General features: G+C 41.1%; 1 protein-coding gene across 3 annotated transcripts in view; it reads left to right on the forward strand.

Annotated features, from left to right (window-relative positions):
- Positions 1-26,697, forward strand: part of COL28A1 (collagen type XXVIII alpha 1 chain) — a 154,155-nt gene that overhangs the window by 105,893 nt on the left and 21,565 nt on the right. For all 3 annotated transcript variants that reach the window (XM_036010297.1, XM_036010298.1, XM_036010296.1), the window contains 4 exons: positions 22,315-22,383; positions 22,939-23,019; positions 23,109-23,144; positions 26,469-26,505. In XM_036010297.1, the coding sequence (XP_035866190.1) occupies positions 22,315-22,383; positions 22,939-23,019; positions 23,109-23,144; positions 26,469-26,505 (223 nt within the window). The remainder of the gene's footprint in view (positions 1-22,314; positions 22,384-22,938; positions 23,020-23,108; positions 23,145-26,468; positions 26,506-26,697) is intronic.

Consider the following 26,697-nt stretch of genomic DNA (forward strand, 5'->3'; position numbering starts at 1 on the left):
GAGGTTTAGGAGGGAGAGGAGAAAGGCAAAAAAATGTTTAAAAGGGAAATTGGTTATTATGACTTTTTAAGGACACTATGGTTAGTAAGGCTTTTGTCCATAAACTTTTCTATTGCCTGAAATTAATGTAGTTATCGCCTTTTGGTTAAATTTTACTGGTGTTCCACTTTCATCATTTTACTTCCGTCTTTGTGTGTCCTTTTATTTTACATGTTTCCCTTAGACAACATGTATTTGGATTTTTAAAACTCTAGTCTGACAATGTTTGTCTTTTGCCAAGAGAATTTAGTTTATTTATTTTTATTGTAATTAGTAAACTTTAAAATTTTATCTTTCAATTTGGGACTATTAGTCCCACTTGTTCTATAATTTTTTTAAACTCAATTTAGAGAAAATATTTATTTATTTATTTATTTATTTATTTATTTATTTATTTTTTAATTTTTAGAGAGGGGGAGGGAGGGAGAAAGAGGAGAGAAACATCAGTGTATGGTTGACTCTCATGCGCCCCCTACTGGGGGCCTAACCTCCAACCCTTGCGTGTGCCCTGACTGGGAACAGAGCTGGAGATCCTGTGGTTTGCAGGCTGGCACCCAATCCACTAAGCCACACTAGCCAGGGCTGATTCTTTAAAAATCTTTTCTTACTCTTTTTTAAGATTAATTTTTAAATATTGTGTTTCCTCTTTGCTGGTCTTGAATTTGTACATTATTCTTCCTCTTTTTTCAATAATTACTCTTAAAAATATTCATATTTGCCTTATGAAATAACCCATATCAACTTTCTGGTTACTGTAATAATAGCTCAGAACACTTTAATTCCATTTACCCCTATGCTAATATTATTATTCTTATTTTCTATTTTAATTAAGTTTCAATCCTTCAAGACATTTTAAATACCATTAATGCTTATTTAGATTCATCTACAGATTTTCTACTCTTTTTCTCTTTAATCTGTCTTGCACCTCAGGCTTGAACTACTTCTGCCTGGCTTGGATTATTCAGAATTTTCTTTGGTGAAGATCTACCAGAGTAAACTCTCCTTGTTTTTGTTTGCCTGAAACCATATTTATTTCTCCTTAATATCTTCTTAGAAGATATTTTTTAAGTATAGAATTCTAGAGACACAGCTTTTCCTCTCAGTACACATGAAGATTTTCCTGTCATTTGGCCTCTGTTGCTCATGAAACATTATCTAGACTGTCTAGCTGTTCCTTTGGTGATAATTTGTCCTTTTCTCAGTAGTTTTTAAGGTTTTCTCTTTTCATTTGGTGTTATGCACTTTCACTGTGATGCATTTAGGGGTAGATTTCATTTTATTTATCCTGCTTAAGATTTGTTAGAATTCCTGATTCTGTGAACTAGTATTTTTTTTTATTGTTTCTGGGAAATTCTCTGCCATATCTTTCCAACAAGTAATGTGAAACGATCTGCTCTAATCTTCCCCACTTCACACCCTCTCTGTCTTTCTGGAACTGCAATTAGTTAAACCTGTTTGTTCCTTCCTTCTAAGTATCGTATCTGTCCTTTCGTATTTTCAATCTTGTCTGAGTCACATCATGTGTAAGATTTTTCGGGTCTGTTTCCCAGTTTGCTAAATCTTTTTTCAACTGTATCGAATTTGTTGTTTAGTCTGTCTATTAAATTTTTAGCTTCAATTATATTTTTTATTTCTAAATGTCATATTTGAGTTTTTAAAATCCACATAGTTATTCTATGTAGAGTATTCTTTTAGAAAAAAATATTCAGACCATATCCCTTCCTTGCTTAAAAAGCTCTAAAGTCTTCCTATAACCAATCTTTCTCCTTCTTTCCTTCCTTCCACGTGTTTTTTCCATTACCCCTTATACACCCCTCCCCCTAGCAATCTTCCTATAATATTTTTAAAAATTAAAGAAAGAAAAAAAGAGAGGGAGAAAAGCTGGAGAGGCTGTCTATGACCTGGATGCTGCCCACCTCTGAGACTTGATCCTGCATCTCCCTTTACCCCACACAACACAATCAGGGCACAATGGTTTTCTTCCTGTTTTTCAGAAACAAAGGCCATTCCTTCCATAGGGCCTTTGCACTACTGTTTCTCCTATTTTATCATTTCACATGGCCGGCTCCTTCTCTTTATAGGTCTTAGCTCCAATGTTATCTCCTTAGAGAAACCATTCCTAAGCTCACCATTCCATCCCTACCCCATTCTCAATCATTCCATGATATTGCCCTGTTTTATTGTTTTCATAACGATATCACCATGTGGAAATATTTATTTCCTTGTTTACTTGTATATTATCTGTCTTCTCCTGGTTTAAAAAAAAAAACAACTCCTTGAGAGCACTGGCTTTGTTTCTTATCCATCTCTAATTTCCTAGCATCTAGCAAACTGACATATCATAGGGACTTAACAAATATTGATTTAGTAAATGAACAAAGTAATGAGCAGTGGAATGAATGTTGTGGAGGTTGGTGAGTGACAGTAAAGTTCTACCTGCTGACCCGCAAAGGGCTTCATTTGTATGTACTTCAATTCAATAAACCACAATTAAATTCCATTGTTAAGAGAACTCTAAACTTGTGAAATGATAACTTTTTTCCTAAATCCTAGTATTTAATAGAGGACATAATAATACCTTACTCTTATAGTTTGGTATACTTGGTTGATCTAATAACAAATCTTGGAAGTGCTGGATTTGGCTTTCTTGAAAGTATATATTTGTGATCAATTACAGTAGTACAACGGGATCACAATGAATGTTATAAATGTGCTTGTTTAATACAAATAAACCACCAGGTATTTTATCTGGTGGTTGTTTTATATACTCAGTGGGCTCTGCCCAGTGATAATCAGAACACATATGCAAAAATTCTTGATTGAGCTGATCTAGGTCTTACTTCTAAAGACTCATCAATAGATTAAAATAGTCACAGGGATGTAAAGTACAGCACAGGAAGTAGAGTCAAAAATATTGTGATAATTATCTCTGGTGCTGTGTGGGGACTACACTTACCAGGGGGATCACTGCCTAAGTTATACAAATGTCTGACCACTGTGCTGTACACCTAAAACTAATATAATATTGAATGTCAATGGTAATTGAAAAAAAAAATAAGGGGAAGAAAGCATGGTCCATCAGTGCCTATCACCAGCCCGTCACTATGCCACATCATGACACGTTCCACGGGCCTCTGAAGTTAACAATTAAGTTAGAAATAAATGACAGACCCAGTGCTATCCAGCTGTTAGATTTTCACACCTTTGTAGTTCTCACCAGCAAGTGTAAGTCTTGGAAAGGGACAGGTTTTCTTGTGAGTTCATATTGTAGACCTAACATTTAAAGTGTAGTACTAACACATTATCAATGTCTATTCATTGGTGTAAAGAAACGAGCTTTTTAAATACTTTCTTTTTGGTGTATGCCAGTATGCCTTTAAAGAGTAGCTCTTAAATTTCAAAGTTGAAAACAGATTCTTAATTTATTAGAATACTAGTCTTCTGAAAGTTCTCCAGCTGGCTTCTGTTGGTTTTAAAATGAAATCTGATGAGTCAATAGTTCCCACTGTGATTATTATGCCAGTTTTAGAAAGAAATAAATCTTCCCTGGACCTCAATCTGTCCTTTCTTCTTTAATTACTTTTCTGTGGTGATTGCATACAACGAGCATACTGGCTGTGCAGTTTTTGCTGCACATATACTTAAAAAATAGTGCACACAGACTATTTGCCAGGATTGTGATGAGTAATGCTAGTATATCCTTCACTACAGAATCTGTTTCTGTAATGCCTTATAAGGAAAGTAAGTTTATATGCAAGTTTTTTTTTAATTCTCACCTGAGGACATATTTTTATTATTGCTTTTTGGAGAGACAGAGGTGGGGGTGGAGGAGAGAGAGAGAAATAGAAACACATTGATTTGAGAGAGAGAAACATCAGCTGCCTGCCTCCCATAAGTGCCCCTATCGGGGATCAAACCCAAAACCTAGGTATGTGCCCTGACTGGAATTGAATCACCTGTTCATTTCAGCTTACCACCTGTAACTTTTCAGTTTATGGGATGACACTCCAACCAACAAAGCCATACTGCCCAGGGCATTTATATACAAGTTTTTTTTTTTCCAATAAGAATTTTATTTATTTATTTTTAAGATTTTATTTATTTATTTTTTAGAGAGGGAAGAGAGGGAGAAAGAGAGACAGAGAGAAACATCAATGTGTGGTTGCTGGGGGTCATGGCTTGCAACCCAGGCATGTACCCTGACTGGGAATCGAACCTGCGACACTGGTTCGCAGCCCACGCTGAATCCACTGAGCTACACCAGCCAGGCTATATACAAGTTTTTAAATCAGATCTTCTTTCTGCCCCAAATTAAGGATACTGACCCTAATATTCAGTCCTAGCTAGTTGTACAAAATTTTATATTAGCAATTCATTCAGTATGTATTTATGGAGCATATATAAATATGCCAGGGTCTGTTCTAGGTGCTTGGCATGTATCAGAAGCAAAAGAGACAAAGATGTGTCTTTATGGAAGTTACACTCTATTAGCAACAGATAGCATAAATAAGTTATATGTCTGAAGATGGAACTGCTATGACCAAAAAAGGGGAACAGGGCAAGAGTATACAGTGGGGTGGCCTCAGGAGACCGTACCATTTGAGCAGAGACCCGAGGAAGGTGTGGGAGTGACCCTTGGGGATTTCTGAGGGCAGGACAGTCCAGGCCGAGAAAGGAGCTCATGCAAAAGCCACTGGATAACAGGAGGATGCCTGGCACGTTCCAGGAAGAGCAAAGAGACCTGGGTGGCCGGACATGAGGTCAGGGAAGTAACAACGTGAGGTTGGAAGAGGGCCAGTGCAGGTATAGCCATGTAGGCGCTTGTAAGGACTTTGGCTTTTACTCAGAGTCAAGCTGATTTCTGGGTTTTGATTTCTGGGTATGGTCTGACTTACTTTTTAAAAGAATAACTCTGGCTGCTGGGCTAAGAATAGAGTGTAACAGGACCAAGTCTGAACTAAGGAGGCTATTCAGGAATTCAGGCACTTACAAATGGCATTTGAAAATCTAAGCCTTACAATCAGTTCACAAAAATTTAACTCCCTAGGGAAGGATTTAGATCTAGTGCCCTGTGTCTGAAAACAGGAATGTGTCATAGAAAACATTATGACAAAATTGATGCCAGATATATAAGTCTGATTGCAGATCTGCCAACTGAAGTTTGGGCTGTTGGACCCTACAGAACTGTACTTCATATGTGGAAGGTGGCACAAAAAGTAAAAAAAATCCTAAATCCTAATCCTAGATACAGTTCTCATTATACATCTGGAGAAAACAAAGGTGGAATTTCCCTCTCTCCTTTGCTTTTCTCCCTTTCCCCTCTTTTTCTCTCTCCTCAGTCTGTGATAATTGTATGTTTAGACATTGTGGGTGAAATTATGCAGTTTAGGACATATGTGTGACAGAAGTACCAGTTGTTATCACCCAGCTTCCCTGCTGAAGTCCAGGGAAGGAGGTGTCTGCCTTCTATGGGCCATTAGAAAGCTTCCATAGTAAGATGTAGACATAAATACATTCTTAAAAACCTAGTTTATATTTTTAAAAGCCTTCATATATTTTCATATCAACAAAAAACATCTAAAGAGTCATTAAATACACCCAAAGAGATCAGCTTCAAAAATCGGCAAGACTCCAGTTGATCTGGACACCCAGTCTCACATCGTCTCAACACTGCCCCACCGACACCACCCTGCTCTCAACGATGCAGTCCTACTGAAAGTCTCAGTTTCCTGTGAAAGCCGCATTTCCTGACCCTGGTGCCTTAGCCCATGCTGTTCCCTCTTCTTCAAGAAACCCCTGTCACTCCACACTTCTACAGGCTCATTTTTACTCTTGTGTCAGGACTTGTATTAGGTAGGTTTCCTCCAGGAGCCTTCCCTGTCTCCTTACCCTGTGTTTCCTTTGTGTTTTCCTGGCACACTGCACAATAGCCCTGTCGCAGATCTCTCTACATTGTATTGTAAGCACTTGTTTTCTAACTGAAACGCCAGATTCTGTGAGATATGTGAGATTAGCGGGTGTCTTGTGTTTATTTTTTGTTACCTGAGCACCTACCACATGTCTGGCATCTATTAGGTACCCAATAAAAAGATGAATAAGTCCTCTCCATAGCCTTCCTCAATATTGACTCTCTAGCCTCTCTTCCAGAGCATTCACTCAACAAATACTCCTCAGCAACTACCACGTGCTGGACACAGTGCTAAGTGCTGGGGATAGAAGTAACTATGAGAGCTAAAGCATCTGTACCTGGAGATTAGATTCTATAGAGTTTCTGTTTGCATTCTCTTATATCCACTTAGTAAAAAAAAAAATCAAAACATACAGTGGAGGAGAAGAACAAAGGGAACTGTGGATGGGGTCTATTGGCTCTTTACCTTATAAAGGACAAGATGGCTTTGTTTTGTAGTTTGATTTTAGTACACATATCACACACTGATATTATCCCATTCCTTCTGAGTGATAGAATATGTGTATTTATAATTTACCACTTATTACCACATAAGGCAATGTCATTGCAACCAGCCTTGGCAAGAAGACACGAACTCTTCTCAAGTTTAACCCTGGTACTTTGCTGATGAAGTCATGAACTGGCACTGAGTAAAGTCAGCCGGTGTAGACCATCTGTACTGATGGTAGATTCCAAAGGAGGAATTAAAGTAACAAAAGACTCAGGGAAACACTTCTCCCATTGGAGAGTCCCTTTACCACCTGCTTTTGCTTCGTCAAAAATACTTCCTTATTGGCCGTGTTCTTTGTCCTTCTTCACCTGACATTCCTAGATCTTGACATCCCATACTGCATGTTAAAAAGTGGGAGAGAAGTTCAGACCGTGGGTGGGAAAACTTTTGGTGTTCTTAATTAGCAGTTTGGGATATGAGCCTGTGGCTGGCACACTCAAGGAATGAAGTGAGTCATGAGGTGAGAAGGCTTTGCACAGAGAAGTAACCCGGCATAAATCATGTTTTGAAAGGATGGTTCTGGCAGCAGGTAGCAATAATCTACGGGGTGCGAAGACAAATAAAAAGCTGAGATAGGAAGATGTTGCCAGCGTTGGATGAGAGATGGTGACGGGTTAGCCCAGGGTGGTAATGGTGGAAATGGTAAGGACTGGTTGGATTCTGGACTGGATGTGAGGTGTGAGATGAAGCAGTTAAGATGACGAAGAATTTTGGCCTAAACCCCTGGAAGGTTGGAGTTGCCATTTCCTGAAATGGGAGAGTCTGTCGGAAAACGGGGGCGGGGAGGTGTGCAAGAAACCACTTCACATGGCCTGGAATTTAGATTCGGACATGGAAAGCTAAGCCTCCAGTGGAGCTGTAAGTAGAAGTTTGGGAATAGGAACCTAGAGTTTGGAGGGGAGATCCATACAGGAGGTATGAATTTGATTTAACAATATCGAGACAGTATTTTAGCTTTGGCAGTGGATGAGAACATGTGGGGAGTTAATGTAGACAGAGAAGGAAGAGATCCAAGGACTGGGCCCCAGGCCCTCTCGTATTTGGAGGTGTTTATGATGAAGACAGCATAGGAGCAAAGGAGCCTGAGCAGTAGTAGCCAGTATGTGGAGGACCAAGAGGAAGTGCCTCCTAGAAGCCAAGTGCAAAAGTGTTAGAAGAAGGAGGGAATGATGTACTATTTTCAATGCTGCTGATGGGATGAGAGCTGGAAAGTGATCATTAGATTTGACAACAGGAACGTCATTGGTGACCATTGGAGACAAGTGCTGTGAACACACAAACATACACATGTACACACTCCTGCACATGCACACATATACACAGGGAATAAAACAAACAGGGAAAAGTCTTAACAACTAATGGATTTGGGTGAAGAGAATATGGGAAATATATGTATTGTTACCATTCTGTGAGTCTGAAATTATTTTAAAATCAAAATTTTATGACGGTGAAAGGAGACTTGAGTTGGGTTCGTGAACACACAATCCAAAATACAGACAATGTATTATAGAATTGTACACCTATAACCTATGTAATCTTATTAACCAATGTCACTCCAATAAATTCAATAAAAAAAGGAAAAATAGTGGTAGGAGTAGATGGCTCTAATATTGTTATAAATTTTAGCCATATAAAAGAAATAATTCAAAAAATAGTTCTGAGATTAGACTTTGAGAAGATAACTAAGCTCTTTTCTGTTATTAGAAATGTTATTGTCATACGTAAGACCTGAGTCCCAAGGGCTGGTGAGACTTACTAGTTTCTGCATTGTGGGGCAGAGGAAAAGGCTAACAGACAGTGTGAACTTTGAGAAGTTCCTGTTTAAACATCGCACAAGCCAGTCTGGTGATGTTTGCTTGAAAACTTCACCAGCAGATATAAACAACACACTTGTAGTCAGACCTTTTGGAAATCCCAGAAATATATGTCATTCCTAATAGGAATTCTAAGGTAAAAATGCAGAAATGTTCTGATTACCCCTGGAAGCAACATGTGGTTTAGTTTAAGCTTGACAGAGCAAATAAAAATTAGTGAGAAGCATACAAAGTTATACTTAGGTCTTTATATCTTTAAAAGCTTGTTTTGAATGACTAGTTATTATTATATTTATTTTGTATTAAATTTTTGGCAGTTTTATTTAGAAAATTTACATAAGAATGCGAGGCCAAGCCCAAACTTTTTCACCTCAGTCATTTACAAATAACTTTTATTGAGCATTTACAATGTGAAGGTTCCCTGGAGACACAGGGTAAAATGTGGTCACTGACTGACCATAAAGTCCAGGCAACCTAATGGTGGAAAAGAGGCCATTATATAAAAAATGACCAAATCCCTTTATTCCTTCTGATTCGAACTGGTCTAATAATTCCTGCTGTCTCAGCTCGCTGACCCGTTCTGACCTTACTAATATCAGTGCTGTTCTGAGAGATCAAGCAAGCTCATACTTGTAGGCGAGCACTTTGAACTCTGTGTGTTCAACTTCTGGCTAATTCTTGAGGATATGTCTTATTGACAAGTCCAGTTTTGCCCATCCTAAATTTACTTTCCTCTCTTTATGGGTCCCCATCTCGTAGAATACGTACCTGTGTGAAAACAGGAATTGCCTTATCAGGCTACTCTGAGAATCAAAGGCATGAGTCATATTTTGATCATTACAAATTGGCACACAGATAGTAGGTATTATTATTCATACACAATGTAGCAGAGCGGTTAAGTCTGTAGCTTTTGGCATCAGACCACCTGGATTCAAACTTCAGCTCTGTCTAGAGATGTGTAACCTTGCACAAGGTCCTTAACCTCTCCAGATTCCTGTTTCTTAGTTTATCAAATGAGGGTAATAATAAAACCTGCCTGATTAGATTGTATAAAAATTAATGTATAGTTTCACTGTCATGTTTAGCTTATAGTAAGCACCCCATACATGTTGGTTATAATGGGAATTAAAGAGGAGGTGTATTGGGGTGATCACTTTGTAAATTATAAGACATCTAATGTCTATGTTGTACACCTGAAACTAATATAATACTGTATGCCAACTGTAATTAGTAAGTACATTTTTTTAAAAAAAATTTAAAAGAGTTAATGGTGAGAAAGGAAGTGCAGACAGAGCACACAGGCGACATTTTTGAAAAGGAGAACATGGAAATGGAGTGATGGAGTGACATGTGAGATTAAGTAAATTTATATTTAAGATGAAAGATATTATGGTATCATGTAGGCTGTTGGGAAAGGTCTAGTAAACAAGGACATATTCACGATGCCAAAGAGAAAGGAGTTGCCAGAGGTCATGCCCTAGATCTTCTGAATCAGAAGTGGCTCTACTAATATCCTCCCATCCAACACAAGAGTCTACTCTAAAATTCTAAAAGGCAGCTGGTCATCCATACTCTGCATGGACATTCCAGGGAATGGAAGCTTTTCCTTTTTCTTGTATGTTTTTCAGTGACCTTGTAACAAATTCAAGAAGGTTTGTTGCTTTTTAAAATGAAAATGATGTATACTTGTATTAATTCCAAAAACCTTGTAATCATGCAAAGTTGTGAAAGTCTCCTTTCTCCTTCAGTCCTGGAGGCTGCCACTGGTAGGAGTTTGGTGTGTTGTTGCCGTATTTCCAACAGATGTGTCAACAGACACATGCATAGCACAGCAGCCTTTAACACCATTCTCTGCAGAATTCCCCCAACCGCTTCCTACCCTGCTCCACCCCTGGTTAATAGAGCATGGATGGCCCTCCAAATCAATACATAAACATTTACTGTATTTTAACAGCTATGTAGTAACCCATAACATTGCTGTAATATAAGTTATATAACTTATGTTTGTTTCCCTTCCTTAAATAATACTGCAGAGAACATTCTCGTAATTTCCCATACTTGTAGTAGTATTTCCGTTCCATTGTGTTTTGAAAGTCTTGTTCTAGAGCCATAATTGGTAGGCTCTCCTTCTTTATATTGAACTGAAATCTGCCTACCTGTGAATTTTTTTGCTGCTGCTGACTCTTTGATGTGGTTTGCTGCTTCACTTTGAGCATGAGTCTAAGCTTATAAAAATTTGTAAATGCAATTCTATTACACATTATTTGTCTCTTTTACTGTTAGACTTTAACTTACATTTTCTTGCTTGAAGCAAGCATGATGCAATTAAAACCAGAGCTAACTTTGTTAATAACAGAATTTTCTTGAAAGCCATATTTTTACAAGAGACTGTGACTTTGTGGATCTTCTCACATTATTTTATTCTGTGTCTTTGCCATACATCCGTGTGTTACGTGGTATATAATGACAACTCTTAAGTTGTCATTAAGCAGCTTATGAATTCAGTCTAAAAGAGCATTGCAGAGAAAACCAAGAGAAAAGCTTCCATTATGAGTAAGCTCTGCCCCTCTGAAAGTGGCATTTGAATTGTCAGGAATAGTTCCTATTGTGTTAAATTGGAAGCACTGAGAAAGAAAAATGGGGCATAGAAATGAATGAGGTTGAGGGCTGCCCGTAGGAACTATTAACTATAAGACTTTATTACACGTGCATTTTTCCAGCTTTTAAAAATGAATTTTCTGTATATTATTAAAATACACTTGAATATTTGTCATTTCCTTTTTAAACAAATTTATTACTTTTAGCTGTTGTTTTTATTTTTTATTGTGGCAAAAAAAAAACACTTAATGTGGAACCTACCCATTTTCATTTTTAAGTGTACATACAGTACAGCGTTGTTAACTACAGGCAGTAGGTTCTTCAGAAGGCCCCCAGGACTGACTGGTCTCACATAACTAAGACTTTACACCCACTGAAGCACATCCCATCTCCTCCTCCTGGCCTCATTCTACTCTGCTGCTAGGACCCTGACCATCTTATTCATCTCACATAGTGCAACCATGGAGGATTTGTCCTTCTGCGCCCGGCTTATTTCACTTAGCACACACACCTTTATGTTCACTGCAGCACCAGTCACAATAGCCGCGGTGTGGAAATAACCTAAATGCCCACTGAGGGATGAGTGAGCTAAGAAAATGTGGTATACACACACATTGAATATTATTCAGTCCCCCAAAAGAAGGGAATTCTGCCATATGCAAGAACAGGGATCAAGCTAGAGGACATTATGTTGAGTGAAATAAGCCTGTCATACTTTTATTTAAGGAATTCATAGAACTCTATTAACATTACTTCTTTAATCCCTATAGTATGTCCAGAAAGAGACCCATAGAGGAGCTAATGCTGAGAATTCTGGTGGAAGGCATCTCTCTGAGCGGGCAATGCGCTGTTAGTTCTTTGAGCTTCAGTTCCTGGTAGAGAATAACCAGTTCAGAGAATGCTGCTGTCTTTCTGCAGCTGCAATCCTGTTGGACAGGAGATGAAACTAGGAGAACAACACAGAGGCATATATTCTGGAATTCACATCTCAAACACAAGAATTTAAAAACAATATGCTTCCATTATGGCTTTTAGATGTCAGTGTCAACAACGTCTCCAGAATTTCTGTGTGGTAGGGGCAGCAGTCCGAGTGTCCTGGCGGCTGGGGGCCTGGTCTGGAAGTGTGTAGGTGTAGCAGGCGCTCTGCTTACAGTGGGTTGGGAGTCCCCAGCACGGCCGAAGGGACCACAGGATGAAAGGGGGTGGGTGATCCACCCCTTGGTCTGCTCTTTGATTGCACTTCACAAGTTAACGAGCCTCACCAAATCTACTCACAGGAAATGACTTAGGCCTAAGGGAAGACCTGGATGAATGTCACATTGGGATATTCTTCTTGATGTAGTTAAACATGTGACCTGGAGCCTAAACAAGTTTGCCTTTCCCCAGCCTTCACACCTAAATGTGTGACAGTTAAGACACATTCATTGTGACAGCAGGAGCTGCTACCTTCTGCTTATGTATAAAACGGCCTGCTATACTTTTCGGTTCATCTTTGTGGAGAGGACTCCCACAGTACATCTCCTTGTGGTGGTTCTCAAGTCTATGCACAGCCGAGCCTGTTTAATTCTAATTAGAATCTTCCCTTTGGCTACATGTCCAAGGATGCATGACCGTAACATATATTTTAGTATATTTGGAATTTATAGGGCTGTCTTTTTTTGTTTGGTGTGTGTGTGTGTGTGTAATAGATTACAGATGCCAGGCACTAGGGCCTGCATATCTCTGGAGCCATTAGTGAGCCTACCCCAATGGTAAATCAGCACAAGGAAGGCTTTGCCTTTCATGCTTTTGGGCCCATTCTTGTCTGTTAATAAACTGATACATGGAAAAGAGAAATCTGAAAAGCATACAACATTTCACGGAATCCTTTCGTTCGGCAAATGTGTACACAGGGACTGAAGACTGTGCCAGGAGTCCCCTGTACACAGGGACTGAAGAAGGAGCCCTGTTTCCTGATGCTGTGGCAGAGCTCTGGCTACCAGGGCAGCCCCTCCCCCATCCCCACACTCTGGCAGCAACGTGGAAGGGGCCAGTGCATTCAGTGGGATGCTTCTTAAATGACTTACGGCGGTTTTCTAACTGCTGGCCAACCCTTCACTCCTTTGTTCAGTGGTGTCTGGGGCCGGCGCCACAGGAGCTGCTAATAAAGTGGACCTGGACTCAGCTCCAGACCCCAGGCTAGAAGACCATTTATAAATACCTCCTTCACGACCTACATTGTGAAATCTCGGCTGGCAATTTTCCTTATGTCTCTAGGCTGTTATCTCTGGTCCATATTGATCCCTAAAAGCTTATCATGAAATTTGCCTTGTAGGAATCGGAGAAGCACTAACTACCTGTGGGGGTTTATAAGGCTAGATAAGACAGTGTTTAGGGCACAGGGTCTCTGGGAAACTTCTAACAAAATGACAGCCAGCCTCCACACCTACTCCCTCTAGCTCAGTGGGATGTGTAGGGCCCTGAAATAGGTACCTCAAGAGGTGTAGAGATAAATAAGATGAAGGGCCTCTGCTTGGAGAGTTTAAAAATAGGCCAGAAAGGATGTGAGCATCCACACCTGTTATGAGACACTGCTACAGGAGAGGTGCAGGTTGATCTATAGGGGTATTACTCTCAGCTAGAGTGAGGGCGAGTCAGGGAAGACCCCCTTGGAGGTGTTTTCTGGCTGGGACAAGCCAATGATGGTATCCAGGGAGCACAGACAAGGTCAGCACAAGAAAATCCTAGAAGACTGAGAAGTGAGTTAAAGAGGGAAAACCAGGCAGATAAATAGATGTGGCTGAATAGAATTTCTGTCTTTGATAGATTTGGTTCTGAAATGGCCAACACATGGGAAGGTCTGGAAAGCAGATACAAGTCAGTCCTGGTGCTTAGAGACTGGGATGGGACTGGGATGGGACTGGGGACTAGAAAACTGGAGATTATCCCCAGAGGGTCACAGTTAATGCCATGGATGTGAACAAGGTTGCTAAGGATAACACAAAAGTGAAAGTGAGGGGCCAAGGCAGGGGCACAGACAGCACGAAGAGCAATGCAGGGATTCAGAAACCAAAGTGACAAAGAAACGGGCAAACCAGGAGACGCGCTGCACAGACACTGAGCAAAGGGAGCATCCCTGAGCCCCGTCTCCGGCAGGGCAAATGCCACGAAGCCAGCCTTGTCATTTCCTGTTTATCATTCATGATGCAAGTAATGCAAATGCTTTGCAAGATATTCATGAAATGTGGCCAATTTTACAGAAGAATATTTAGGTGGAAGGGCAGGACAGGTCAATTCATAGAACTGATTCCGACTGGGAAAGCCCTTAGAGGCCATGATACTCTGCGTTGTGATCTATCAATGTATTTAATTCTAGTATTTATACCACTAAGAATCATTTTATTATCAGACGGCAGGACTAAATGCTGTGATCTGGAGAGAAAATCATAACAGTGAGCACACGTGTCCATGCAGTAATCAAATGGTCAAGTGGCTTCTGTTGCTGAGATTATTTGCAAATATTCACGTACCACTTGTCTAATCAGTATATCATCTGCTAATAAACATAAACAGGAAAATGAAAGCAGAGACGAAAAGTTTAAGCAAAATGACTGGGTAAAAATATGCCCAGATCAAGCACATTGGGCTGTAACTGTTGTCAGCTAACCTTAGCCAATTCGGACATTTATAATTTGTCACATTCTTCTCGATGACTGTCTGTAGCCTCTGAAGATTAACAGTCAATAGGAGTTACCTGCACCCTCCTCGACACCCTGGCCGTCAGGTGGCATGTTTTATTTAAAGCCAGTGTTAGAATCCTACCCTACGTTCAGCTACTTACTAACATGCGTGCAAAGAACATGCAGTGATAGCTTGGTCCAACTTCCAGTTCTCTATCTTTTAAAGCACTGTGACAAGCATTTTGCGTAAAATGATCACTCTGTGGGTTTCTCCCTACCCAGAGACTTTTGCTCTTTTTCCAATATTTGTGAGATGATCACAAATATAAGCATATTCTCATGATGGAACCAGTTAACCAGTTAGTCAGGTAAGGTAAAGGGATTCTTCATTATGGGATGAGAACAGGAGGCGCCGATTCTGAATGAGGGTAAATCGCTTTTGTCTTCCCTCTGGAGAAAATTCCAATAGTAGTAGTTGAAGCACATGTCTTTGAAGTGTGGACCACTGATTATGGTATTTCTAATGTTAACCCAGCACCCCTAGAGTGTGCATTAAATTCATTTGCACACACACACATTCATGATACTGTCTAAACCAAAATACAGGGTCTGGCAGAAGTAATGCCTGCTTGAGTCTGTTTGGCAAGGTAATAACATGGGTGTAATAATTTATAGTTTTAGTTCAAACATTTCACCTAAAATGTCATATGGTGTGCTTGAGTGTGATATTGTTATATTACAGAATTACTTGCTTATGATTTTGTAATTAAAAAAGGGGGGGTGCTATTTGAGCCACACCCTGTATATCAATATGAGGCATTAAGGTAGGAGAACTCAATTCCACAAAGGAAAGGATTTGACGAAACTGGAAGCTCTTGGCTGATTTTCATGTTGGACTTGAGGGGACTTCCACTCTGGCAAGAGAGAGCTGAGAAATGAAAGTCAGGAGAGCCTGTGGGGCAACCAGCAGCTTTGAGTTTAGAAGGTCGACTTACTGGTCAAGGCTCTGCTGTGAGGTCAGGTGCAATCCGAGATGACGTGGAAGAATTGCTGAAGTCTCAGTTTTATCATTTAGATACTTTTTCCCAGGGTTATTATAGAAGCTAAACAAGAGCGTGTCTAGCTCTGTCATTACCTAGCTCAGTCCTTCACACACAGGCATGCAACAAGGGGCAGCTGCTAGTTACACAGGAAACTGTTAGGACTGGAACTTCAGGGAGGAGGTGAATGCCAAAATGCCAGACCATTTGGTTGTTCTAGGGGCCTCTGGATCACCTTCAACTATGTGTACAATGATAGGGTCTCCATAAGCCACCTGGAAAATACCATTTTCCTTTTAAAGTGAACCAGCTGTGCCCACCAAGTATAAGAAAATAATCCCTTCAATACAGAGTGGTTCCTGGATTCCAGGCCAAACACTACATGCTTATTCAAGGCAGGTCACTGGGACGTGCTAACTCTACCATTACCCACTAAATCAACATCTTACCACAATACTGGCTTCTTTTTTCAAGCTGGCAGAAGGCTGCTTGTCTCACTTTTGAATTTTACAATTCCCCTGGTTCCTAATTAGCAATACTCTAATCACCATGAGGAACAAAGAAAGGCAAACAAGGAGAAGCAAAAAAAAAAAAATGGTAAATTGATTTATTCTAGGATGTTTTGGGGGCCACTACAAAAAGATGGGATGGGTTTGGACTTTTAAAATGGTTGCATGATTGCATCCTACAAAGAAAATATAGTAAAAAAATAAAATGCTTTCTCTTCTCATTGCTTCTATAGCAAGAGCTCTCAACCTAGAGTGCTCCAGCTGACCTATGACGGGAGGTTGGCCAGAGTCTCCCTTTGTTTTCATATGTAACTGGGCCTCCACAATTTCTCAGGACCACAAATCTTTTTTTTTTTTTTATTTCAATCATTGTTCAAGTACAGTTTTCTCCCCCCTACTCCCGGACCACAAATCTTGATAAAGAAGAAACCCAAACTTCTGGCTGAGCTGGAAATACTGGAGATACATTTTCCAATTTTGACTTTAACCCTTTTCCTTTTAGCAAGAAAAGTGATAAGGAAGAAAGCAGTTCAACAGTAAAAGAAAAAGGGTGTCAAGTTTGAGCCCAAGTCCCACTTAGGTGTCATGTTTTTTGTTTTGTTTTGTTTTGTTTTTGTTTTTCTTACCATCCACATTTTAGCCTGAGACAATGGGCAAGTGCTGAAATCCTAGAGGACATTAAAAAATCTCCCCAATAGTGGACTTTCTAGTACTCTTCTGTACATGTGAAATGAGTGATGTCCATGTTCTAAATAATTATCTTGATTATTACCTATGAGATGACAGAGGAAACTTCAGAGGCAGTAACTCAAACAGGAAGGGGAAATGGTAGCTGAGGGCTTCCTTTCTGTTTGTGCAGCTCAAATGTCCTCCTTTCTCCATTAGTGCTTATGTAATCCCTATGCAGATAAAGTCACAGTATGGTGGAGTCAACCAATATCAGGCTTATAAACCGGCCATGTCAAAGTGTGGCAATGCTACTGCTGGTTTAAAGGTTGCACTGAACTTAGTATTGTATGAGTGTAAATCCTGGGGCAATAGGTTTTTGGTAACCTCATAAGCTTCCTGAATTCAAAGAGCAAAGCTTTCCCTGGCTAGTGTGGAGCAGTTGATTGTCCTGTAAATCAAAATGCTGTGGGTTCAGTTTCCAGTCAGGGCACCTGCCTAGGTTGTGGGTTTGATCCCCCAGTTAGGGCAGAAAGCATCGATGTTTCTCTCTCACATCAATATTTCCCTCTCTCTCTCTCTCTCTCAAAGCAATTTTAAAAAATGTCCTCAGGTGACCATTGAAAAAAAGAGCAGAAGTTGTCTCTGGGTAGGGAGAAACCCACAACTGTGGCTTTACTTTAGGACTCTTGGTGTTGTTCTTTTAACCTGTGGGTTTCCAGTTTTGGATAGGTAAAGTACCTGTATACTCATGTGCTTTAGTTCCTTTAGCGCTGATAGATGCTGTCTTTTTTGCAACCATTTAGTGCATTCATTCATTCATTCATTCATTTTATACAGTATTTTAATTTTGACTTTTATTTTAAAATAATTTCAGTCTTACAAAAAATTTGGAAAGATAGTACAAACAATTAATTCCCATGCACCCTTGACCCAGATTTCTTTAAGGTTAACATCCACATTTGCTTCATCAAAGTCTGTGTGTGTGTGTATACACAAACAGTATTATTCTTCTGAAACACCTGAGAGTAAGTTGCAGTATTTACCCCCAAATATTTTGTGTTTCTCATACAAACAAGCACACTCTCTCACACAACATAGGAAAGTTATAAACATCAGCAAATTACTGCGGTCATGTGTTGCTTAACAACAGGGATGTGTTCCAAGAAATGTGTCACTAGGCGATTATGTCATCGTGGGAACGTCACAGGGTGCACTTGCATGAACCTAGACGGCGTAGCCTGCTATGCGCCTAAGCGATATGGTGTCATCTAGGGCCCCTAGGCTACAAGCCTGTACAGCACGCTACTGTACTGAATACTGTACGTAACTATAGCATAATGGTATTTGCATCTCTGAACATCTAAACATAGAAAAGGTACAGTATAAATATGGTATAAAAGATAAAAAACGGTCTGCCTGTGTAAGGCATTTACCAGGAATGGGGCTTGCAGAACTGGAAGTTGGTCTGGGTGAGTCAGTGAGTGGGTGAGTGGTGAGAGAATGGGAAGACACAGGGCATCACTGTGCATGACTGCTGGTGTTACAAAACTGTCCCACAACACCCTCCTTCTGGCAGCGTCAGAAAGAGAACATGAGTGCTATCAGTGCTGCTCCATGAACAGGCGTGTGGGCTGGACTGACTGGGACTATCGAAGGGGAACTGGCTGGAGTAGGCACAAACCATCGTAACAGTGACAGTTGGAGGGTGGGAGTGAAAGGTGGCCTAAGGGTCGGTAGGAATAGGAAATACAGGTGGAGAGATGAAGGGTCATGGGGGACCGCCATGGGAATGTGGTTCTGGCTATTGCATGTTGGAGCAGTGGTCGGGTGAAGGAACTGTGTGCTCTTCATACAAATAGAGGGTGCTTAACGTGGAGGGGTCTAGAATTGAGGACTCAATAATTTGATTTTGGAAACTTGTCTTTGGTTCCATTGACCCCATCTGGTACAAGATGTTCTCTCTGGCTTTGAATTGATGGAGGAAATAAAACTTATCTATGCTGGCCCTGGCTGGCATAGCTCAGTGGATTGAGTGCAGACTGCGAACCAAAGCATCACAGGTTGGATTCCCAGTCAGGGCACATGCCTGGGTTGCAGGCCACAGCCCCCAGCAACCACACATTGATGTTTCTCTCTCTCTCTCTCCCTCCCTCCCTTCCCTCTCTAAAAATAAATAAATAAAATCTTTAAAAAAGCTTATCTATGCTTCCCATCATTACAATACAAAAATATTTCCAAAGTTCAGGGACAGGCTGGCTCCACATTAACCACAGAAAGCTTTTACTGCGGTGGCAGTGACACTTAGTACTTGTTAAGGCAGCTCCCGTGGACCCACGTCCTTGTACGGAACTGTAGGTCCTTAACAAAGAATGCCCAACAGTGCGCCCTGCAGACCACCAGGCTGAATCTGGGAGGGCGGTAGAGCCCTCTGAGTGTGCAGTATGTGGGGGCAGGCTCCTTCGTGCTGAAGCAGGTCAGGGACTGGCTGCGAGGAGATCTGCGCTCTCAAAACTAAGGTGCTGTGAGTGAGAGGAACTCTGTTCTCAGGCCCCGCAGATATTGCTCCCAACAGAACAACAACAACAAAATCTTCCTGAACCACATATCCTTCCATTTCTTGCAGGAAATTCAGCTCCATCAGTATCTTACGTGACCACCACCGTGTACTCGGTCTGTAGCTGACTGAAACATCTTTAGTGGCATCTGTGTTGATATACTACTATTTAATCTACAGACCTTATTCATTTTGCCGTGTTCTATTAATTATTTTTAATTTAAATTTTTAAAAATTTTTAGTAAAGGATTAAAAAAGCCCCACCCCTTTCAAGCACATATAGTTCTGTGAGTTCCAGCAAATGCATAGGAGGCCTCTGCTGGCCTGGGCTGAGGACCGTCTCCTGACCCTCCCCGAGGAGGAAGGTGTCTCTGAAAGTCTGGGCCCAGGATGTACTTCTGCAGGTTTTATTCTCTCTCCTTCTCCCAGCCGCCATGGGCTGTCATCTGTGCCCTCGAAGTGACAGTGTTGGCTGCGACCACCCCAGCAGCTGAAGACTGTTGTCCCAGAGAGGGCTTTGTGCCTTTCTCGAGAGGACCCCCCCTGAGGCCTGGCCCACCAGGGAGCTTCGGGACTTGCCCTGTCTCCAGTCTCTCTCTTAAGCACTGGGAAGTCCCCAGGGAAAAGCCTGTGAGTGGGTACGAATTTCCCTTGTGCCTGAAGCTCCCAGGGGTTCTAGCCTCTCGTGCTCTCCACACTCGGCCTTCAGCAATTTGTTAAAAATGCTAGTTGGATTCTTCCTACCAGCCCGCATGATATCTGGCGTTTCTGGCAGGTAGGTGAGTGCCAGGGTCCTGTCTCTCCTCAGGGGAGCCTGTGTTTCCTTAGATTCCAAGCTAGTTCGTTGCCTTGCAGCCACAACCACAGCTCTGTCATGGATTCAAGGAAAGGTGTGACTTCATTAGTAAGCATTTTTTGTTGCTGTTTTAAGAATAAAAGCAGCTTTTTTTCTGGCTTCTACCCTAAGCAGAAGAATGACATCTGTTTTACATTTTTGGTCATCTATGAATTTTACATTACTGAGAAAACATTTGCAAAAAAAAAAAAAAAAACAATACAAACAAACAAGTTGTTTCCTGAGATATCAGTAACGAAGAAAGATTTATTAAAATATTCAGGTACTTGTGCATCCTCCTTAAAAAGTTATCTCCCAGACAACAAGCAATCATATGAAAAAGCTAAAAAGATCACATCTTTAACAGGACAGATCCAAGAGTAAGATACAGTGGTTAAGAAGCCAGGTTTGACATTTTGATTTAATTATACCTTTAGAGAGACAGGTTCTTTCCTGCAGTTGCTTCTGACCCATGCCAAAATCACAGTATATCATTTTCCTGACATTTGTAAAGAAAAAAAAATCTGATTGGATAGCATTCACCTCTGCCAAGCTAAGGCATGGACTCACTTGCTAAAGGCTTTTAGCCAGATTGTCTGCTCGGAAAATTATAGAAAGCCTTGAACTATTTTGAAGGGAAACTGGTGATTAAACAGGGGGAAAAATCTTTATTATAGGGAAATCCAGCTGCCTGGAATAGCTGCAATGTTAACAATTATATATTAAAATGTCTGTATTGTGAATAATGCAAAATAAACCCGTCAGCATGGAGCTGGCCCTGACCTGGTAACGGGCTACTCTGTGGTCTCCTGCTCAGGGCGCATGAGTGAAGCCACGGTGGCTGTTAACCTGGCTAGGAGTTGTGTCATTTCTTAAAAGCAGCTAGTTAGTAGTGGACACTGATTGAGCATGCTGCATCAGCTGCTGTAGGAGTCTGAAAGTTTGTAAGAGAAATAATTATTCTGAATAACGGTCAGAAAGGTTTTGAGTCCTTTCTGGACCCACTTCATCTAAACATATAATTCCCAGTGATAATTCACCATCACACTACCATCCCAGCTCCTTTGTCCTGCTGTTCTGTCCTTTGGGGCAGGGACAGAGCCAACCATAGATTTCATTTTCACGTTCTCCCATAACCTTAGTCTCCCTCACACTGGGCCAGGAACCCCGCTGACCCCTGCACTGGTGACCTCATGCCATCCACAGCCCCAGGTACTCTTAACCAGGGGCATAGTTGAACGAAGAAGTCTTCAGCCACCTACACACACACACACACACACACACACACAAATCCTGAGAAAACGAATTTATGTCAGAGTATCATTACTGATACATCTTTCTTAAGAGGATATTTTCCTATACTTTTTTTTATTTTTGAATTTTCTTTCATTAGAAGAAAGAATGGGAGACTATCAGGCGGGTATCTGTCCACCGTCCTTCACAGCACTCTGCAGGCCGGCCGCCGAGTCTGTACGTAGGCAGGTGCTTCTACCCTTCAAGCTCAAATGAGGCTGTAGATCAACTGGTAGTAGAGCATGTTGCCCAGTAGGTGTGATGAGGTTGGGCTGTATTACCCACATGTTCCTGTCTATTCCTTTTTATCACACCAGTGTTAGCAGTGCAATCTCTGGAAGCGGGGCAGATATATCTGCTCAGATCTCCAGCCTGGGATCTGGGTGTTGGCAAACTGTATAAACAACTCCTTGACATTCACCAGATCCTATTATATCTTTTTTGTCCATTGTTAAGATAATTCATGCTTTTGACATATAATAAAATTTAGACAAAATATAAAGACAATTATAAAAATCACCCTCAATGTCACAATTGAAATAACAGCTCCTCGGTATGTGTGAACTAACTGATATGAAGTTCATAGTTTGAAACATGCCAGGGTGGCAGTATTTACACCACAGAAATAGGCACGTTTGATAAACCAGCTGCCTCACTTCTGCTGCACTTCCGGCAGCTTGACTTTTACTAGCGAGCATGGAGCCCATCTGACATATGTATTTTCACCCCAAGTTTAGATAATGCTGTAATGCAGTATTGAAACTGCAAGTATAAACCTGACCCAAAGAATGTTCTGAGTTTTCTCAGAAGATTAACAGGAACATCCTTTTCTCACATTGCGTGTAGGGAGAGCAAGGACCTCAAGGCTTTCCGGGGCCAAAGGGCACGAACGGCCGCGGCTTCCCTGGCCAGAAGGTAAGTATTTCAGGACCTTGAAAACATTCGTAGGCTTAGGATCTCAACCGCTTGACTTGAACTTTGGAAGGGCTCTCATATACTTGTTACTGTTCTTTTTATAAAACTCTCAGAGGAAAAAATCCATTTGAAAGTGAATCTTTATGCATTTTCTTTCCTATCTACAAACAAGCTAACTTTAAAAAAATCCCATTTCCTTCATTCTTGAAAACCAGCTGACAAAGGAATAAATCCTCACAACATAACATGTAGAAGATAGCAGATAACTCAGGTATAAAATACATAATAGTTGAACTTCCTGAAGGCAGTCAGCTGACCCGATGGTATCTTAAGGTCTCTTCACTCTGACATCTCTGGTTCATGATGAATTAGATTATGGCAGCTGGGAAGGGGGTGGGGGTGAATAAAATGCCCACTTTTTCCTATCATACATTTGTATCATCAAGGACTACAGCTCTTCAAGAGTTACCAGTTCTAAATAAACAGCGTTTCAGAGTTGTTCTTATTTGGCTTTGCATTTCACGTTCTAAACTTACCTTTCACTGTATCCTACAGGGGGAGCATGGAGAACGGGGTGATGCGGGGATAAAAGGCAGTAAAGGGGAAACTGGAGAGCCCGGGTTGCCAGGAGAACAGGCAAGGAGTGACTTTTAAAGCCTTACTGGAATTTTACACATTAACTGGTTATAACCTATACTGACTGTTACTCTTCTTCTGCTAAGCAGGGGCTACAGGGACCAAAAGGAGACCAAGGACTTACAGTGAGTATCACTCCTAGAGGCTAAGTGGGGGTACTTGCAAAATTATTACACTCGGATTTTAGCTTTAGAAGTACAAGTTTTTTTTTGATGCAGAGTTCCAGCTGCTGTTTAAATGACAGCACTGCCAATAACTTCAGTGTTGACTTAGAGGCACCAGGTAACTGAATCTGAATGTGGGGGAGAAATGTCACCCAGCAACCCTTATCTGGCCTCATGGTAGGGACTGGTGACTATCCCCCTCTGATTCCTGGTAGGAATGGTAACAAGGTGAGCTGTTTACAAGCAGCCAAATGAACAAATGACTTTGTATTTTACATGATGCTTTGCATTTCAGAACTGGGGCTGTTTTTTCCTCAACTGGTTTCTTTAGGACGTGCCCTGAAAAGAACAGCAACCCCGGTGTTTTTATGTACTGATCCATGAAGACAAGTAACTGGGAAGCATCTACAGTCTGCTCCCTACTCTTCTCCCTGCACCACTGCAGACAAAAAAACTCACTCTTTGAAGTCCCATGGGGTGGAAATGTTCCAGAATTTTTATAGCAACGTCTAATTCTTCCTTTCTGACTTGAAGGCACTCTATCTTCTGGAATGGAGAAGAAATACAGACCTTCTCTTTTATTCCCTTTCTGATTTGGAGGGGATCATGGTCTGGGTCTGGGGATGCTGATTCTAGGGACTGTGCTGGGAAATCCAGGTGTGAGGGGCGTGGGAGTTCCGGTAGTAAAGGTGAGAGATGAGAACTGGGTGTGTGACAAACAGGACTGCACGCTTTTTTTTTTTTTTTTTGGCCCAGCTACCTTCATTTCTTTGTTCTTCCCCACTGCAAGTCAACCCCCTCTCTACACCCAAGATGTCTACAGTGAATGAAGCAGCGGCACATGCAGCCTTCTGCCCCAAAAGTAGCAGGAGAGAATAGGCACAACATGCCCAGACAAATGGACCCATAGGTTTATACCCTCTTTCCTATTCCACCAAGGGGAGGGGCTGGTTTTCTCATCCATTCATTTGTTCATCCACTTCGCTAACATGTATTGGGCGTGTACTCCAGGGTAGGCTCTGGGGGGACGCTGGGAAAATAATAGAGAATAGGAGACTGCCTCTGCACCCAGGGAGCTCGCAGCCCAGGGTAGAGAAAGACAAGCAAAGCATATTCATGTACAGCTTGATGAATGCTGTGATAGAAGAAGATACCTGGGTCCGGAGCAGTCGCAATGATGTATGGTGATGTCTGGGGGCAAGATAGACTTATCTCTTAGACAGAAGGTGTTTAGCCAAGAAGCAGGAATCTTGGAAATGGGGATATAATTCTTCTGACTTTGGCTTTCCAGATTCTAGAAAAGGGGATAAGCAGGAAGGGAAGGGGGAAGGAAAACAGAATTTTTAATAAGTGAGAATCTAGGATAAATATATAAATTTTCCCTTTCTCTATCCATTCTAGTTTCAGATTTCTTAAATGCCTCAGTAGATGTGAAAAAGCTTGCCAAGACCTGAAAAAAAAGGATAACTGTTGACACTTTCATTTTATATAATGTTTTAATATCATACTGGAATTTCTTTTTAAATAGCCACTTGGAATTATTGGCTTCTACTTAATTTATGGTAAAAAAAATTAAATTAAAATGCCTTGAACATTCCCACATGTGCTCTATTAAGTCTTGACACCAGCAATGTCACTGCACCCCAATTCTGCCATTATAGATTTTTTTCTTTAAAACTTTACTTTTGCAACTGTTAAGTTTCATCTTCTTAGATTAGGTCCACTGCTTCTTCCTGTCGAGATTTGCTGGGCTACTGTTTCTTTCATCTATTAGCTAACCATCCCTGTCAGCTTCCTGCCTCTGGCAAAGGTACAGCCCACCTCCTCTAGTCTCAGGCCAGTTATTGGTAAGCATGCTACTCAGGGCGGGGTGTTGGCAGATGTACTTCTAGTGCCCAGTTCCTGCTGGGCCCTTTTGAGGGGGCCCTGGGCATCAGGACCGAGAAGGAGCATTTGAACACTGGGACTTTTCATGAAAGAGCCAAAGACAGAGGATTAGGAAGCTGGAGAGGGGACTTGCAAAACTGGGGAGTGGTACAGAAAAAGAGGGCATACAGCAAAGAATACATTCTCTTTTGGCCATGATGTGTATCCTAGTTGCTCCGCACATGTGGGTTAAATCATGGAACCGAATACATGCACTACCCACACCACTGTAGGGAGCATCGGTGGTTCCCTCCTTAGCCAGGGAATATATTCCAACACCCCCAGTAGATACCTGAAATCACACAGTACCCTATATATACTATGTTTTTCCTACACATGCACACCTATGATATAGTCTAACTTATCAATTAGGCATAGTAAGAGATCAACAATAAAACTGACAATAAAATATAATAATTATAATATACTATAATCAAAATTATGTGAATGTGGTCTCTCTCTCTCAAAGTATCTTATTTCATGGATAGAAGATTCACTCTTATCATAGATCTTAGCAACTTCAGCATAGGATTTTTTTTTCCTTATTAAGTCAAGAATTTTTACCTTTTCACTTAAATGAAGCATCTTATAGCTTCCCCTTGGCATATCCAGTTTCCAGCATCACTACTCTTGTGCTTTGGGGCCATTAGTAAGTAAAATAAGGGTTCCCTGAACACAAGCACTGCCATATCACGGCAGGCAATCTGACAGCCCAGGTGGCTACTAAGTGACCAGTAGGGGGCGGGGCAGTGAGGGGGCAGGGGAGTGTATACAACATGGATATGCAGGACAAAGGGATGATTCCTGTCCTGGGCAGGATGGAGTGGGACAGCACGAGAGTCCATCTTGCTACTCAGGACAGCACACAATTTAAAACCTGTGACTCGTTTATTTCTGGAATTTTCCATTTAATATTTTCAAATTGCAGCTGATCGCAGGTAACTGAAACCATGGAAGGTGAAACCGTGGAAGTGGGGGTTACTTTGCGGGGCCAGACCCCGTGCAAAGAGCTCTGTTCGTGTTACCTTGTTTGATCATCCATCCCCAGCCCAAAGACACAGATATGCTAAGTCACCTCCTGCCCAAGGTCATGCAGCTGATAAAGCTGGGGCCACAATTTGAACTCCAAAAGTCTGAGCTATTACATTTCACAACTCAAACACGTTTCAGTTATGTCACATTACTGCCACTTTTTAACCTCTGTTAAAATTTATTTTAACAATTTATTTATTTTATTTTCTGCTCTGGAAGGATGAAATCAAATGACCCCATGCTGATTGTAATAAGACATATCTTTATGATGGTAGGAAAAATATTATGGCCATACAACTAATGCATATTCCTCTTTTTTTTCTCCAGAAAGAAGACATTATCAAACTTATTTTTGAAATATGTGGTAAGATTTGATTATTGAGGGGGACAAAAAACAATCCTTTAAGGTTTCAACCCCACTATGTTCTGTGTTGGTCAAGATAATGTGCTCACCCAGAAATTGTATACCGTGCAGCTCATGAGAAAGTTTAAAGCTCGTCTGAAAAGTCAGTGGGAAACTGAAAGGAGGCAGTGAGAGGGGCTGTGGGAATCCTGA

Source organism: Phyllostomus discolor, chromosome 10 (assembly GCF_004126475.2).
Source record: "Phyllostomus discolor isolate MPI-MPIP mPhyDis1 chromosome 10, mPhyDis1.pri.v3, whole genome shotgun sequence".
NCBI lineage: Eukaryota > Metazoa > Chordata > Mammalia > Chiroptera > Phyllostomidae > Phyllostomus > Phyllostomus discolor.